At 36.4% G+C, this 16475-nt stretch overlaps 1 protein-coding gene across 1 annotated transcript in view; it reads left to right on the top strand.

The window, feature by feature from the left end:
• Positions 1-385: 385 nt before the first annotated feature.
• Positions 386-16475, top strand: part of LOC141288058 (protein diaphanous homolog 1) — an 89992-nt gene continuing 73902 nt past the window's right edge. Inside the window, exon 1 of the mRNA XM_073820176.1 lies at positions 386-918. Within this exon, the coding sequence (XP_073676277.1) occupies positions 817-918 (102 nt within the window). The 5' untranslated portion in view covers positions 386-816. The remainder of the gene's footprint in view (positions 919-16475) is intronic.

Genomic DNA, 16475 nt, shown 5'->3' with positions numbered 1-16475 from the left:
TTTGCTGTCATTTTTGATTAACTGAATGCATCCTTGTTGAATAAAAGTATTAATTACTGAATCATAATCTTTAAATCTTTTAATAACGTTTTACTAGATGTTATCACATCTGGATCAATGTTAAAACCTTATTAGCAAGTCAGTTTTAACATCTGAATAAACCATTATGAGGAAGGCTATGTTTATCACAATGTATGACAATCTTGATTGCTTTTATAGCAATTTTAATTAGGCTAGTGTTTTAGATAACTGACACGTAAGGGGTCAGCAGGGGTCAGTGTTTGTCTACCTGTGTGTGATGTACTCAGGTGTGTGTCTGTGCGCATGTTGGCTCCGCCCATCTGACCTGCCCAACACACACAGGAAGAGAGAAAGAGAGAAAGCGGAAAACTTCAGCTGATCTCCTCATGGCAGTTCTTACGATCTGAGGACTTTACCATGACGCGCCAGAACTTTAAATCAGTCGTCAGAAAAATTAGTGACAGCTCTATGGATTGACAGCGTGGATAGACAGGGTTAAGAGACTTTAGGCGGAGTTCGTTTATTCGCGATCAAGACAAACTTGCGCCAAAACGCGCGTCCGGACGCGGAGAGTTGTGCGAGGAGATCAGCGCGGGCGAGTCGCGAAAGATCCAAATCCAGCACACGTCTGTGATCCGGGCTTCAGGGTTCAAACTTCCCTCCTTTTCCTTTGTGCCGGAGGACGAGCGCAGGCCGGCGGCGCGCAACAGCAGCACCAGGCCGCGGGTAAAGACTCCCTGAGCGGGCGTGAGAGGATCCACGTTTGAGGAATATAACTGATTTTACAAAACAAAAATGGATCCAAACTCAGCATCTGCTGGTGCTCCCAAAAGTGGGAAGGACAAGGATAAGAAAAGCAAGAAGAACTATGAGGACGGAGACGGAAAGAAGAAGTTTGTAAGTGTTTGCTGTTCTTATTGTGCTGTCAGAACTGCAGTGAAGCGTCAGGGTGTTTGTAAATATGTTTATGGTTAAACCAGGCTGTTTATTAAACTTATTAAAGACTTTTAAATTCTCCATTTTCCGGAGGTCTTACATGCAATCATAAAACTCTCATCAGTTTGAGAAGTTTTGCAGTTTCTCTCTCGCTACGTGCTTCGACTTCTCTGATGAGGAAGTCGACTGTGAAGTGTTTTGAAGTATCACAAAGGGTTAAAATTATCAGGAAGGGACCTCAAATATTCAACACTAGTTGAAACTTTTAAACCCCCCACATTTCTAGTTGGATAGCTGTCACGTCTGACAGTGGTAATACCATAGTATTCCTTTGACTTAAATGTAAAAATCATACCATTTATCGCGCCATGCAGCATTTTCACTATGAAATGAAACGTTCTTTCCGTGTGAAACGCTACGTTGTTGCATTATGACTGTAACAACGTTCCATTTCGAAGTGTGAAGCGTTTAAAATGTAAGTTTTAGAACGGTTCAAGCCTAACATAGTTTCATCGTGGCGCTGCGCGCTGTCACTCGCAGGTAGTCATCGATTACAGATTCAGTAACAGGAATTTTAATGCCTTTGGGTAAATAACACTCGAAAGTTGTGGAACTGGAAAAGCGCGAATGAGAGGGAATTCTGTGACGTCATAAAGGAGTCCTGAAGCTTGTGTGGATGGGGGTTTGGAGGGCACTAGAACGCGCCTCGCGTCAAGGCTCAGGCCACGCCCACCAGCGTCTCTCCTGTTTGTCTGTGTGAATACTATATACACTGACTTTCAGTTCGTGTTTCTTAGCATGTGTACTTTTTTCTACACATAGTGTGCAAAAGTATGAGTAGGCATAGTTTTTTGCAGTTGTTTTTAGTACGTCATAGCTTGAAGACTTTACTGGTCAAAGTACAATGCAGTATGTAAGGGAATGTAATTGTATTACATTCCTGGTAATAAACCATATCAGAGATTGTGAAGAAACATTAAATTAAAAAGATAGTTCAGCCCTCAGGCCATCCGAGATGTAGATGAGTTTGTTTCTTTATGAGAACTGATGTGGAGAAATGTAGCATTGCGTCACTTGCTCACCAATGGATCCTCTGCAGTAAGTGGGTGCCGTCGGAATGAGAGTCCAAACAGCTGATAAAAACATTACAGTAATCCACAAGTGATCAACACGACTCCAGTTCAGAAACAACTGTTTAAAGTTAAAAACTTTGAAGGATTTTTTTTTTTTTACATAAATGCAGCTTTTTACTTCATGATATGTTAAGTGATGGTCTGGAGTCATTCACTCTCATTCTGACGGCACCCATTCACCACAGATGATCCTTTGCTGAGCAATTGATATAATGCTACATTTCTTCAAATCTGTTCAAATGAATAATTAAACTCCTTTACATCTTGGATGGTCTGAGGGTTGAGTACATTTTCAGTAAATTTCATTTTTGGGCGAACTAATCGAGAAATCAGAGATGTTTTCATCACATGGAAATGTAAGGTCAAGTATTTTAGTATTAAGTAGACATTATTTTGGCAGATGTAGTGGGATATTTTATGCGGAATATACTAAACTGGTGCTATGCTGATCCAAACAAGCCTTTGTTCTAATAGAAAACTGATATTCCATCATTAGCCAGTGTTTCCATAGAGTCCCAAACACACCAGGTGTGTTATAGTGAAACTCTAGACACTGATGGGAGGAAACCGTAAACCATCACTGTATGTGTGAACACGTGGAGTTCCTGTCTGGTAAAAGCAGAGTGCGTCTTTCTACCATATTTGCCACCAAAACACCATAACATTATGCAGTTAACCATATAAAGTCTACTGTATCGCCTTTGAAACCCATATTTATAAAGCCTCTAAATGCTGCTTATGGCGTTTTAGTATAATTGTGCAAACGTCCACCTTCAGCTCATGTTTCACATGTTTTTGCTGTGAAATCTGACTGATTTTTATCAAGTAAACACACAATTAACTTTGATATGTTAGTAATATTTCAAAATGAACACTTACCAGATTAAAAAAAGCTTAGCTTTACTTGTTTATCCAGACATTATTTAAATTAAAAATAGTGAGTATCAAATAAGAGCATCAGGCTTTTGATGAATGTTTATTTTGTTCATCTCTCAATCATCGTTGTATTGCATTGCATTATATGTTTGGATCATCAAACTAAGCATTTCAATATTATCTTACTAAGACATATTATTGGAGATATAGAGTGATGACTGATATTTCTATCATTTTTATGTAAGTATCTGCTAAGCTGTTATAAAGATTTAATTTATTTGCATTACAAGCAACAGAATTTCATCTTACTTTTTGACTGTGTGATCCTAGACCACAAAACCAGTCATAAGGGTCAATTTTTTGAAACTAAGATTTATACAGTGCCTTGCAAAAGTATTCATACCCCTTAATTTTTTTTCACGTTTTGTTGCAGCATTATGTTAAACTTCTTTAAATTAGTTTTCCCCCACTCAATTTACACTCCATACACCATAATAATGACAAAGCAAAAACCAGATTTGCAAATTTTACAAATTTATTAAAAATAAAACACAGAAATAAGTACATTGCATAAGTATTCATACCCTTAACTCAGTACATAGTTGAAGCACCTTTACAGCCTCAAGTCTTTTTGGGTATGATGTGACAAGCTTTGCACATCTGCATTTGGCAATTATCTGCCATTCTTTGCCTCACCTTTTCACCTCTCAAGCTCTGTCAGCTTGGATGGGGGCTGGAAGACATTTTCTAGAGTCCTAGTTGTTCCATTTGTCTTCCATTATGGATAATGGAGGCTACATGCTTCTGTGAACCTTCAATGCAGCAGATTTTTTTCTGAACTCTTCCCTAGATCATTGCCTTAACGCAAGTCTGTCACTGAGATCTACAGGCAGTTATCTTGACCTCAGGACTTGGTTTTTGCTCTGATATGCATTTTCAGCTGTTAGACCTTTTCTGAGAGGCGTGTGCCTTTCTAAATCATACTCATTCAAATGAATTTGCCACAGTTTAATTCCACTCGAAGTGTAATAACATCTAGAAGCAATATGAATGCTCCTGAGCTAAATTTCGAGTGTCCCAGAAAAGGGTATGAATACTTGTGCAATGGGATCTTTTCGGTTTTTTATTTTTAATAAATTTGCACAAATGTTAAAAACCTATTTTTTGCTTTGCCATTATGGAGTAGGGAGTGTAGATTGATGTGGGAAAAAAAGTAATTTAAAGTAGTTTAACTTAAGGCAGCAACATAACAAAATGTGAAAAAGTGAAGGGGTATGAAATTATCTGAAATCTGAATAAATGAACTTTCCATTAATGTATGGTTTGTTAAAGGACAATATTTGGGTGAGATACAGCTATTTGAAAATCTGGAATCGGAGGGTGCAGAAAAATCAAAATATTGAGAAAATCGCAAAGTTGTCCAAATGAAGTGTTTACATAATTAAAAAATTAGGTTTTAATATATTTACGGTAAGAAATTTACAAAATATCTTCATGGAACATGATCTTTACTTCACATCCTAATGATTTTTGGCATAAAAGAAAAATCTATTGCTAAAAGTGTACCTGTGCTACTTATGACTGGTTTTGTGGTCCAGGGTCACATTTAAATATCTACACCAAATATATTTAAGGTTCTACATATTTTTAAGTTTCTGAATACAACTGAGCTGTTTTTTTACTTCCATGTTCTCACAATATCAGACTATATGAGCCATAAAAAGCTGATAGATCAAATATGATACTCAACAAAAATACATGCAAGCATATTTTTCTTAAGCGTCATTAAACTGTTCCATTTCAGAAATGTTTTTTGTAAAAAATAAAACAGGAATTTAGGTACAAATAAAATACAATATGAGAAAAATAAAAATGTTTTTCATAGCCTCCTAAATAGATGCTTTTCTAAACACTGAGTTTGTATTATCAGAGGCCTTGTGTTGCGTCTGTAGTTTAGTTGATTCAAAGTCAGCACTGAAAGTTTTGTGTTTCGCTCTGTTGTTTTTATTTCTCATCAATTGTAGTCCTGAAAGGTCTTAAAGTCCAGAATTTCCATTTCCATCACAGTGAAGTTACGCTCAAGCCTTCAGACGCTTCATTTGAAAGTGTGTTCACTAGCGTGGAACGGTTTGTGCTTCGGGTCTGGAGCAGAGCGTCCTTGTCTCTCGTCTGCCCTCTCGATGGTTTCACACTCTCCCTTCAGCAAGGATGTCAAACACACACACTCTTGCCACTGGTGTTTTTCTGTAACGAGCAGAAGGTCGTGTTTTAGTACGGAAGTCATTTCTGTGAGGGAGATTGGATCAGTGGCTGAATGTCAGCAGGTCGCCGCTTACATTTGTCCCCTGCTGAGAGACACCGTGGCCCAGTGTCTCTGTTTGATGATGTCATATCCTCTTCCTCTGCCTCTACCTGCTTGTTATGATTACAGATCATCCCCAGAGATCATAAGTACACGATTTGGATTTTATGTTGTTTAGAGAGGAAACAGTCTTTCACGTCACGTACGACCCCTCAGCGTTCTCTCGTGCATTTTGGACTTGTGATTTGCGTTCATCTCGGTGGGACGTCTAGTGGTGCAGTTATTCATTAAAAGTTCAAATGTAGGCGACGGCTGTGTTTGCACAACAGGACTTGTTTGGTGTTACACTCTCAATGTCTGGGTCGTGAGTTATCAGAAAACTAAAAATAACTCCATACTGTCAAAGACTAGCGTTTGAAAGTTTGGGGCCCGTAAGACTTTAATACACCACCAGTCAAAAGTTTTTGAACAGTAAGATTTTTAATCTTCAAGACTTCTTAAAAGAATTCTGTTTTGCTCAACAAGCCTGCTTTTATTTGATCCAAGTAAAGCAAAAACAGTAAAATTCAGTAATATTTTTACTATTTAAAATAACTGTTTTCTATTTAAATTAGGGGTGGGCATAGATAATTTTTTTAATCTAGATTAATCTAGATTAAATCTTGGAATTAATCTAGATTAAAATGGCTAATTTGAATTCTGCTGAAGGCATTCAGAATATGTGTGCTACCCAAATAATGACTAAACATGTTACACCGTACTTTTATTTTGACAGGTTGCCGTGAAGTTTCTGTGTATACAGTATGACATGATGCGAGTTTTCTCAAATGAAACGGTATAAGTGACACTCACAGCAGTTTTGGAGATTGAGTTTATCTGTTCATGTGAGATGCAAATGCCAAAAATTACCGGGAGCGTCACGTGTGTTTCAGTATGTGTGTAGTAAAAGCGCGTCTCCACCATTCATAGTATGAATTTCATACAGCTAGGCAAACGGAACATACCGGATTCATATTAAAACGGTCTTTTTGCATTTCAGTTTTCACAGACACTAGTCCATATCGCGATTTGAATTAAGTGACAGACCAACAGTTGATTTATGAATCCAAAAAACGACGAATTTACGTGGCATTTCGCGCTATAATAGATTCGGTTTTTATGAATGAAGGACGACGTGATCCCGTCTGTGTTTTGGCGGAGGAGACATAAACGCACGACCATATTCTATAGTCTTTGGTATATATCCGCGTTAAACTATCAAGGTGAAAGTCATCATAGCTTGCGTAGTTTAGACCCAGCTCCCAACCCAATTTTGAGAATAGATTAACGGCGATATTTTTTTTAATCGCCCGATAAAAGTCTCACGTTAACGCAGCGCGTTAACGCCGATAACGGCCCACCACTTTAATTTATTCCTGTGATCAAAGCTAAATTTTCAGCATCATTACTCCAGTCTTCACTGTCACATGATCCTTCAGAAATCCTTCTAATATGCTGATTTGCTGTTCAAGAAACCTTTTTTATTTCTATTATTATCAATATTTAAAACAGTTGAGAACTTTTCCAGGATTCTTTGAATAGAAAGATCCAAAAATCAGCATTTATGTAAAAAAAAAAAAAAGCTTTTGTAACATTATACACTATACCAAAAAGAGTCAATATAATTTTAATAGAATTTTTAAATTAATTTAATAGAAATTAATATTTTAATTTATAAAATGCTTTAAATTGATCAAAAGTGATGATAAAAACATTTATAATGTTGCAAAAGATGTCTACTTCAGATAAATGCTGTTCTTCTGAACTTTTTCACGAAAGAAACCTAAAAAAAATTCTCAAAGAAACCTGAAATAATTCTACTCACATGTTTTTAACAATGTTTTTTTTTTTTTTTTTAAGGAAAGTAAATTCTAATATTAGAATGTTTCTGAAGAATCATGTGACTGGAGTAACGATGCTCAAAATTCAGCTTTGAAATCACAGGAATAAATTACATTTTAAAATATCTTGAAATGAAAAACTTTTTAAATAGTAAAAATATTTCAAAATTGTGCTGTTTTTGCCTTACTTTGGATCAAATAAACGCAGGGTTGGTGAGCAGAAGAGACTTCTTTAAAAAAAACATTAAAAATCTTACTGTTCAAAAACTTTTGACTAATAGTGTACCTTTATTCGGTAATGATGCATTGGTTAAAAGTGGCATTAAAACATCAAATCAGTGCTGTTCTTTTGAGCTTTTTTTATACATCAAAGAATCCTGAAAAATGACTGTTTACTGTATACTGGGGTTTTCTGGTCACTGTACTTGATATTGCGCACTAATGCGTCCAGTTTTTCTCTTCACTGATGCATGTATTCTGACAGCTTGTAATGCTGCTCATCTTGACGGTGCGCATGATTTGTTCCAGAACGTTCCGCTGAGGAATATCGTCTCAATGAGTACTAGGTTTGTGTGTAAACACCTCGCTAATGCGACATGAGTCTCTTGCAGGGTTTGTGTCCCTCAGGTCAGTGTCTCGGGCAGGTGTAGCTGAGTTTGGCCTCTTAGGACGAACCGATGCTCACAACATTCACTTCTGCAGCTTGCAGAGGTGCTGACGCTGATGTTTGAGACAGGTCTCGCGTGTATCTGAACGGTCAGGTGGAAAACTGCATCAAGTTGCATGCACCACTGCATACAGCTATCAGGCATGAATGATAAATCAGATCATGAGCTCATGTGCCAAACTAACATACAAAATGATATTTGCTTGTAGGGTCAGTAATTGTGATGCATTTTATTTTTCAGGATTTTTTTTTATGAATAGAAGGTTAAAAAAACAGCATTTATTTGAAATGGAAAACCTTTGTAACATTGTAACATTTTAGATGTCTTTATTAAAAACCAATCATAAGGGTCTTTTTTTTTACATTGAGATTTATACATCATCTGAAAGCTGATTAAATAAGCTCTCCAATGACGTATGGATTTGTAGGATAGGACTATTTGTTAAATTCTGAAATCCGAGGGTGCAAAAAAATCAAAATACTAAGAAAAAGTTTCTAATCAAAAATTAAGCTTTGTTATTTATGGTAGAAATTTTACAAAATATCTTCATGGAACATGATCTTTACTTAATACTAGGGCTGTCAAAAATAACGCGTTAACGGCGTTAATTATTTTGTTGTTGTTAATTACGTCAAATTTTTTAACGCATTTCACGCATGCGCAGAGTGACGAATTATTTGTCAGGAAAGTGGTTGGGGAGCTAGAGGCGAGATAGAGCAAGGTGAGCCTATGGACGGATTCAAATATAAAAAGAATGATGATGGTACAGTTAGCAAGTACAAGCATGGGCGACAGCCCCTCTGCAACTGGAGTGGTTAGCCAAGCTTAGGCCCGGTTCTACTGGGGTAGACGGTGCTATATAGGGGAGAGCGGGGCACAACCTAACACTTTTTGAATTTCGCGGTTTATGTAAATCCACGTGGGGTTCAGAGTACAATTTTTTATCCACGTTATTTTCACACTTGTCTAGTACAAATATATCGCTTTGTTTCATATTTACAGTGTATACGTTTTTCGTTATTTGCCTCAAAAGAAAGGAAGTGAAACGTGACAACATGCCCCGTAGGTGGGGTACATTGTAACATCTGAGGGGCACGTTGTAACACGACCATATGACAGCTTAAAATGTTATCTGATCGAATGAAATAAATATACACAACAAACTAAAATATTTTGTCAGTAAAATACATGTTAACTTTTACAAATGAAGTAATGACGTTTTAAAAAAAAATAAAAATAATCGAATTTTGGAGTTTGAAAATGAACACATCGCAACAATGCTTTGAATGGCTTTGATCGCAACACACAGCTGTACAGTAGTTAAACAATGTGGACAGATAGATGAAACACATTTAGACATTCAGAAGAACACTCCACTCCTCCACACACAGCTCTCATAGAACACGACACACATAAACCAGCCAAAATGCTTTACATTACTTGAAATAATAACTTCTGAACATTAAACATTGATTGTCAGCCTTTATTCACCTGTTTCTTGAGGTCTCTTATCAAAATCCTTAGAAGTAAATCGTGTAAACTGCACCGCTAATGTCACAGAATAGCATAGTTTAATAACAGCGGGGAATATTGTAACACAGTGTTACATCTTTCCCCATCTGCGCGACTGGAGTTTCAAACAGGTTAGTGTCTTCTGCTGGTTTGCGAAGCATTAATAAACCATCTAAACTGATAAATAACAAATTGGAGATTAAAATAATAGCAGATTTGTCTAATTTTAAATGAATATTAAAAACTGAAATGAAAAGTTTACTTCAGCCAGAAATGTACTTTTACTATGGTAAAATAAATATTCAGCGATATCTTGAAAAGGCTTTTGTATTCTGGCGCTCTTTTTTTCTCTGCATAGTGTTGCTATGGCAACTAGTAAACACCGTAAATTTGGTTATGCTAGCGTGTGTGGAAATATTTAAACCACGTGTGTTACAATTAACCCCGCGTTTGGTTGTGCCCCGCTCTCCCCTACACTCAAACGAAAGCAAACCAATTGAAGATCTGGCAAACAATCCAGCGTTGTTCATCTCCTGACTAAGTGTAGATGCGATGTAAATAAAAGATTCATTGTGTAGTTTAGAAAGCTTTATTGATTATAACGGAACGTTGTGAGATCTCTATGAACTAAGATTTGTGACGCTTTTAGTGATAATAAAGGGAGCGCGCTTTGCACTTTCCATGCCATAATCCATTCAGAATTTGTATGAAACTTTCGTTTTTCTTATGTTTTGGGAATTAAATCTGCATAGTTATGCTGGGTTCATTCTCGAAAGAGCGGTGACTGACACAGTGACAGAGTGGAAGATAGCCTACATAAAGCCGCTTTGCAGGTCACCGAGGCACCAGCTCAATCATTTGCATTTTTTCAGTGGAAGCAATTTAAAATTATCCGTCATTTTTGCTCACAAAGGAAAAAGTAATACACCAAAAAACGTTGCAGTGTTTTTATAAAATAAAGAAAACAAAAATGATGCGCTTTCTGTCGTCTCGTTCTTGAATAGGAGTGCTTAACAAAAATAAAGCTAAATGCATGCCTCACAGACATGATAAATATATCTATAGAAAGTTTTAAATTATTACTTAACGAAATAAAACAAATCGAAAACAAAAACTTGTTTAATATGTAATCCCTAATGATAAATTTCTCTCTCAAGGCGCGTCCAAAAATGAAATTGCAGGATCTTTGCGACATTGACTCACATTGAATACACTTTATTAATAAATAATTCAGATATGTCCTTACTCTTTCCCCGACACATTTATTATTTATTTTTGCCGGTATTTTGTGGCAAGTTTCAGCCTACTGCGTGCGATTGAACGCGGATCTCTTCCAGTTGCGCCATCCGAGCCGTTGTCGAAAGTAAAAGCGAAAGTCTGGTGTTGTTTCCATCAGCGCGACATAATTGATGGATGTCTAAAATATAAAAAATAAGGAGTAGCCTAAAACAGGCCCGATGCGGGCCCTGGCATAATATGAAAATGTGAAAATTATGTATCTGTGTCCTGTTATTTATATTTTGGTATGCATTTCAGAAAAAAAAATGTTTAGGATTCAGGTGTCCTTGCAAATAGTGATTAATCATGATTAATCCACTGAAAAGTCTGATTAATTTGATTAAAAATTTTAATCATTTGACAGCCCTACTTAATACCCTAATGATTTTTAGCATAAAAGCATAAAAGTAATTTAATTTTGAAAAAATATTTTTTTACCCATACAATGCATTTTTGCCTATTGCTACAAATATACCGGTGTGACTTATGACTGGTTTTGTGGTCCAGGGTCACATTGGTGTGTGACTTTTTATCAATTGAATACATCCTAGCTGAAAAAAAAAGTAATTTCTTAAATAAAACCTTGTGGACCCCAAACTTTTGAACAAAATTGTGTATTTTATGTATTTTGCTGAAAATAGAACAGAAAATATTATATTTCTATATTATTTTTAATGAATTGTATGTAATATTTATAATAAATAAAAAAAAATCAGTGCTGTCAATTGATTAAAATATCGCATATCTTTCTGAAATTAATCACGATTAATCATAATGAATCGCAATTAATTTTAGAAAGAATATGCGATTAATCCCACATAATATTAAAGTTTTAAATATAGGCAGTATATTTTTAATATTTGTTATTGGCTAATAATTTTTATGACTGAAGGTGAGTATCACTCATGCCAGTATTACTGATGTCTTTAGGAAATAGTTTTTTGCCTGAATATTTAACCATTGGTTACAGCCATTCAGCATTACAGTATAATTGAGAGCTATCAATTTTAACATTTATTATACTTTCAAAAATAACTTCCAATTTAAAGGAACTTAAAACAATCGTTACATAAACCCATTATTTATCTTTATTTAGCAAGCAGAAAATATACAGAAATTAAATAAAGTTATCAAACCCTAAATACTTCAATTAAATATAAATGAATCCTTAAAGCTACAAAAGTTATTGATTTCCTCGTTTTGTATTGTTCTGTGATTAACACACATCACAACAGCTGGGTTATTAGGTTGTATTTGGCTGCTATTACTTTAAGAGCTGCCGCTGCTAAATGAAACATGGATCTGACACGCATAATTGTAATTTCATTTGCACTTTAATATGAAATGTTACCTGCATTAAGTATTTTTAATGCTGTTAAACTGGACATAATTGCCTATGTTAACACACTAATTTTGACAGCACTAGTTTATATATTTGCAGATAGTAGTGTTAATTTTGCACTCTGCTTTTTTTGGTGGCATGACTTTGTGTCCGGAATGTGAATTGTTAACTTTGAGTATTTACAGTTTACTTTAATGCTGACAGTCAGAATAGTTGCTCTTCATGATGCTGAAGATAAGAAACGCTCAAATAGACTCAATTCAACAAGCTTCGCTGCCTCCAATTTCTGATCACAATCACAAACCAGTCGGATAAACTCATCTGTCACACGGCTTGACTGAAGCTACCAATGCCTGTCTGTCCGGGTTTCATTTCGAGGGCTTTTTCTGAAAAGATCTGAGTGTTGAACCGTATCCCATATACCTCTATCTGACAGCGAAGCTCTGACGTCCAGGAAAGCATGACTGCTGATTCAGAACTACTGCCCGCGTCTGTTTACGAGCGTTTACCTCACATGCCAGAGCACAAGAAGAGAAAGAACACTTATTCTTCGAAGAATAAGTGTTTGTAGCTTTTTAAATCAGATCACATTCTCAGACGTCACGTGATGCAATTGAGATGCAGTCTGGGAAACGCCTCTGAAGTAGAGGTCTTCACGGGTCCAAAAATTCGTACCCGAACCCGAAGAGACCCGTAAATGTCCTGGACGGAACCGACCCGGACCCGTATTTTATTTTAAAGTGGGACCCGAACCCGTGAAGACCCGAAATATACCTTAAATGTACTAGTTGGACCCGAACTCGGCTGGGAAGACACAGACCCGACTGTACCCGAACGGCACATATTGCACAGCAAACTGCTATTAACTATAAATAAGTTGCGAAGGAAAAAAAAAAACTTTTTTGGCGTAAACTACTGTTAGTAGCGTTGCATACAGACCTCCTTCAGTACATGTTAGGCTGTTCTTCTTTCTTGCCGACAGAAAGACCCTTTTTAATCCACTATTCCAGCTTGAATAGTTACTTTAGGGCAGGCTACTCGCGGTCACGGTCGGTGACGAATGACCAATGCAATACTTTTTTCTCTCTAAGTCAACTTCGACCGTTGTGTTTACCCTTTTGAACTACAATAACGATACTTTTGCAGATTGCAATAAAGACTCGGCGCAATTGTTTTATTAGTTAATTTATTATTAATTAATATTATTAATTTGTAATTAAACATTTTTTTCCAAAAAGGCACAGAACATGAATGCGGTAAACTTTACTGCGTGCATCTTCAATAACAGTATCTTCTTCAGTAAGATAAAGCAATACAAAACATATGTTTAGAGCTCCACCTAGTGGTCATCTTATGAAACTTAAAGGAGGAATTCGCACGTATAGCACGAGACAGCTTGATAGCGTAAATAGCTTATTCTGAAAAGAGTGTATTTTTTCCACCATATTTTCTATTATCACTGTGCTCTCTGAGCCGAGACTGACCAAAAAATTAAAATATAACAAGATGGTTCTTCCGTATTATTATAAACGTAAGAAAGAATGCTATGTGTACTATGGCAGAGTAAAAGTAAAGTACCTTTAAGGCCTTAAGGGTATTCTATAGTCTTTGGCAGAGTTTCTCTATGGCTCTGGTCTTTGGTAAAAGTCGCCAGCTCTGGTTGCCATAGAAACATTTCATGCGCGTTATTTTAATGCAGTGTAAACATCACAGACACAGACAACATTAATGTGACTGTTCATTTTCGATTTCATATTTTGTTGCTCATGTGAAATAAATAAATGTGCAAGGCTTTTTATTTCACATCACTCATGAAGGAATCCATGATCACCGACCGTCCATTTACGTTAACTCCTCCTGCGCTCTGCTTCTCGCTGCTGCGGTCACGCGACATGCGTTTTTATTTATTTATTTAATCTTCTTCTTTTTTTATTTCCTTCTCACACTTTTCTTATCATAATTTTACAAGATGCAAGTTACAAAACACGTGCAAAGTGGTGACTGACACTGGAAGGTGCGATGTTCTCCGATCGACTCGGGTATTACACACAAGTTAAACATACCCGGGACCCGAAGTAATATATTTGGACCCGACCCGGACCCGGCTAACCATTTAAAATATAGACCCGAACCCGTACGGGTCCCGGGTCGGGTCCCGGGTCCTCGGGTCTCGGGTCCTCTGTGAAGAGCTCTACTCTGAAGCCCTCCTCCGCTCATAAAACAACAATGCGTTTCACAGAAGCATGTGCTTTAGGAGCGCAGGGCCTCTGTGTTGACTTTATGATGGAAAGAAATTTTTTTTAGCCTTCATTAGTGGTGTTTGCCAAGGCGAGGCAAGGTGTTGCGCATTTAGTTGGCTGACAGGAAGTGCAGCTGAGGTGACTGAGGCATGCGATGCAGAGAGAAAGAAAGATTCATGGGAAACGGAAGTTCAGAAGTGAACTGAAAGTAAATGTTGAAGAAAATCTGAAATTTGTCGAAATGTAAGATAATAGAGAACATAAACGTTGTGTTTTGTTGGTGATTGTCTTCTCCCGAAATTTTTTTAGATTTATATAAACAAGTTTTGGGTCCGTAAGATTAATTTATTTTTTATGCTTTTATGCTTTTTATGCTATTTTTCTTCTGCTCAACAAGTCTGCATTTATTTAATTAAAAATACAGTAGAATAGTCATTTTGTGTAATATTACATTTTAAAATACCCGTTTTCTGTTTGAATGTGTGTATGTGAATTTTGAAATGTCATTTATTACTGTGATGCAAAGTAGATTTTTCAGCATTATTACTCCAGTCTGCAGTGTCACATATTATCAGTATTGAAAACTGTGAAAAGTGAAGTGTGCTGCTGTTTATTTTATTTGTCAGGATTCTTTGACAAACAAAGTTCAAAAGGGCAGCATTTATTTGCTACAGCATAAATAATTTTACAGTCTCTTTTGATCAATTTAGTGCATCTTTGCTGAATATTTGCTGCATGTGGATGGGTAGATGATGGATAGAGTAGATAAATGAGTAGATAAATGAGTAGATAAATGAGTAGATAAATGAGTAGATAAATGAGTAGATAAATGAGTAGATAAATGAGTAGATAAATGAGTAGGTGGATGGATAAATTATTGAAAGATGGATATATGGACGAATGATGGATATATGGACGAATGATGGATAGATGATAGATGGATAGATAATAAAAAGACAGATGGAGGGATGGATTAATAAATGGGTAGATAAATGAGTAGATGGATGGTGGATTGATTGATGATAGATGGATAGATTGATACATAGATGATAGATGGATATATAGATTATAGATGGATGGATAGATGATAGAATGATTGATAGATGGAGGTATATATGGATGGATGGATCAATGATGAAGAGATAAATGGGCAGACAGTTTAATGGTTAGATAAATGATAGATGGATGGATAGATAATAGAAAATCTGGGTAGATAAATGAGTAACCAAATGGATGATAGTTGGATATACAGATGGATAGATATGTGTGTGTGTGTGTGTGTGTATATAGATGGATATATAGATGATAGAAAGATGGAGGGATGGATGAATGGATTAATGGATAGATTGATAAATGGGTTGATAAATGATAGATGGATGGATGATAGATGGATATATAGATGGATATAGATTATAGAAAGATGGAGAAATAAATGGATGGATTGATGGATAGATAAATGGGCAGATAGTTAAATGGTTAGATGATATAAAAGATGGATGGAGGATAGATGGATAGATTGATGGATGAATGAATGGATAGATGAATGGGTGGATGGATAGATAGATGGATGGATAAATGTATGAATAGATGGATGATAGATTGATTTATGATGGATGAATAGATAGACGGACAGACAGACATACTCTGGATGCTGTATGTCTCTGTTTGTTGGTTGTTTATAGTAAAGTTCAGAGTTACAACAGTCATATCTCATATCGTCTGCTGACTCACATTCGCGTGCGTTTGATGATGTTTGTTCGTGTGTTTTCTTAGAGATGCATGTTTGCGCAGTTTCAGGAAGTAACGGTTATAACGACAGGAAGTCAGGGTTTGCCCTCTCGCTCTTACTATCACGTTATGTCATGAAGGAGATCAGGGTTTTAAACAAATACAGATCTATAAAACCCTGAAGCTGCATTGTTTGCTGAGTTTCAGACATTGTGATTGAATGATGAGAAACCAACAGAAACGCTTTAGAAACTCTTGTACCTCACCAGCAGACAGCTTTGCATATAAACTGAAATAATGCAATGCACAATAGTGGGTTTTGAGGAGCACCTGTGCAGCTGAATCATAAAGAAAGTACTTTTATCTATAAAGGCAAATGAGTTCAGTGTACTTGAGAGTCTTGACTGTATCTGTACAGCTGGTTTGTCAGGGCTCGCAAAATCGCTAGCCCGACGTCCTGGGGCTATTGTGTTTTCCAGTCGGGCTACCAAAATGTTTGACCGGACTGCCCGAATGGCTATCATAAAGTACAGGGCTTCTGAGGTCCTTAAAAACTCCT

Source organism: Garra rufa, chromosome 16 (assembly GCF_049309525.1).
Source record: "Garra rufa chromosome 16, GarRuf1.0, whole genome shotgun sequence".
In the NCBI taxonomy this organism is placed as follows: Eukaryota; Metazoa; Chordata; class Actinopteri; order Cypriniformes; family Cyprinidae; genus Garra; species Garra rufa.
This window is presented reverse-complemented; position numbering and strand designations above follow the sequence as displayed.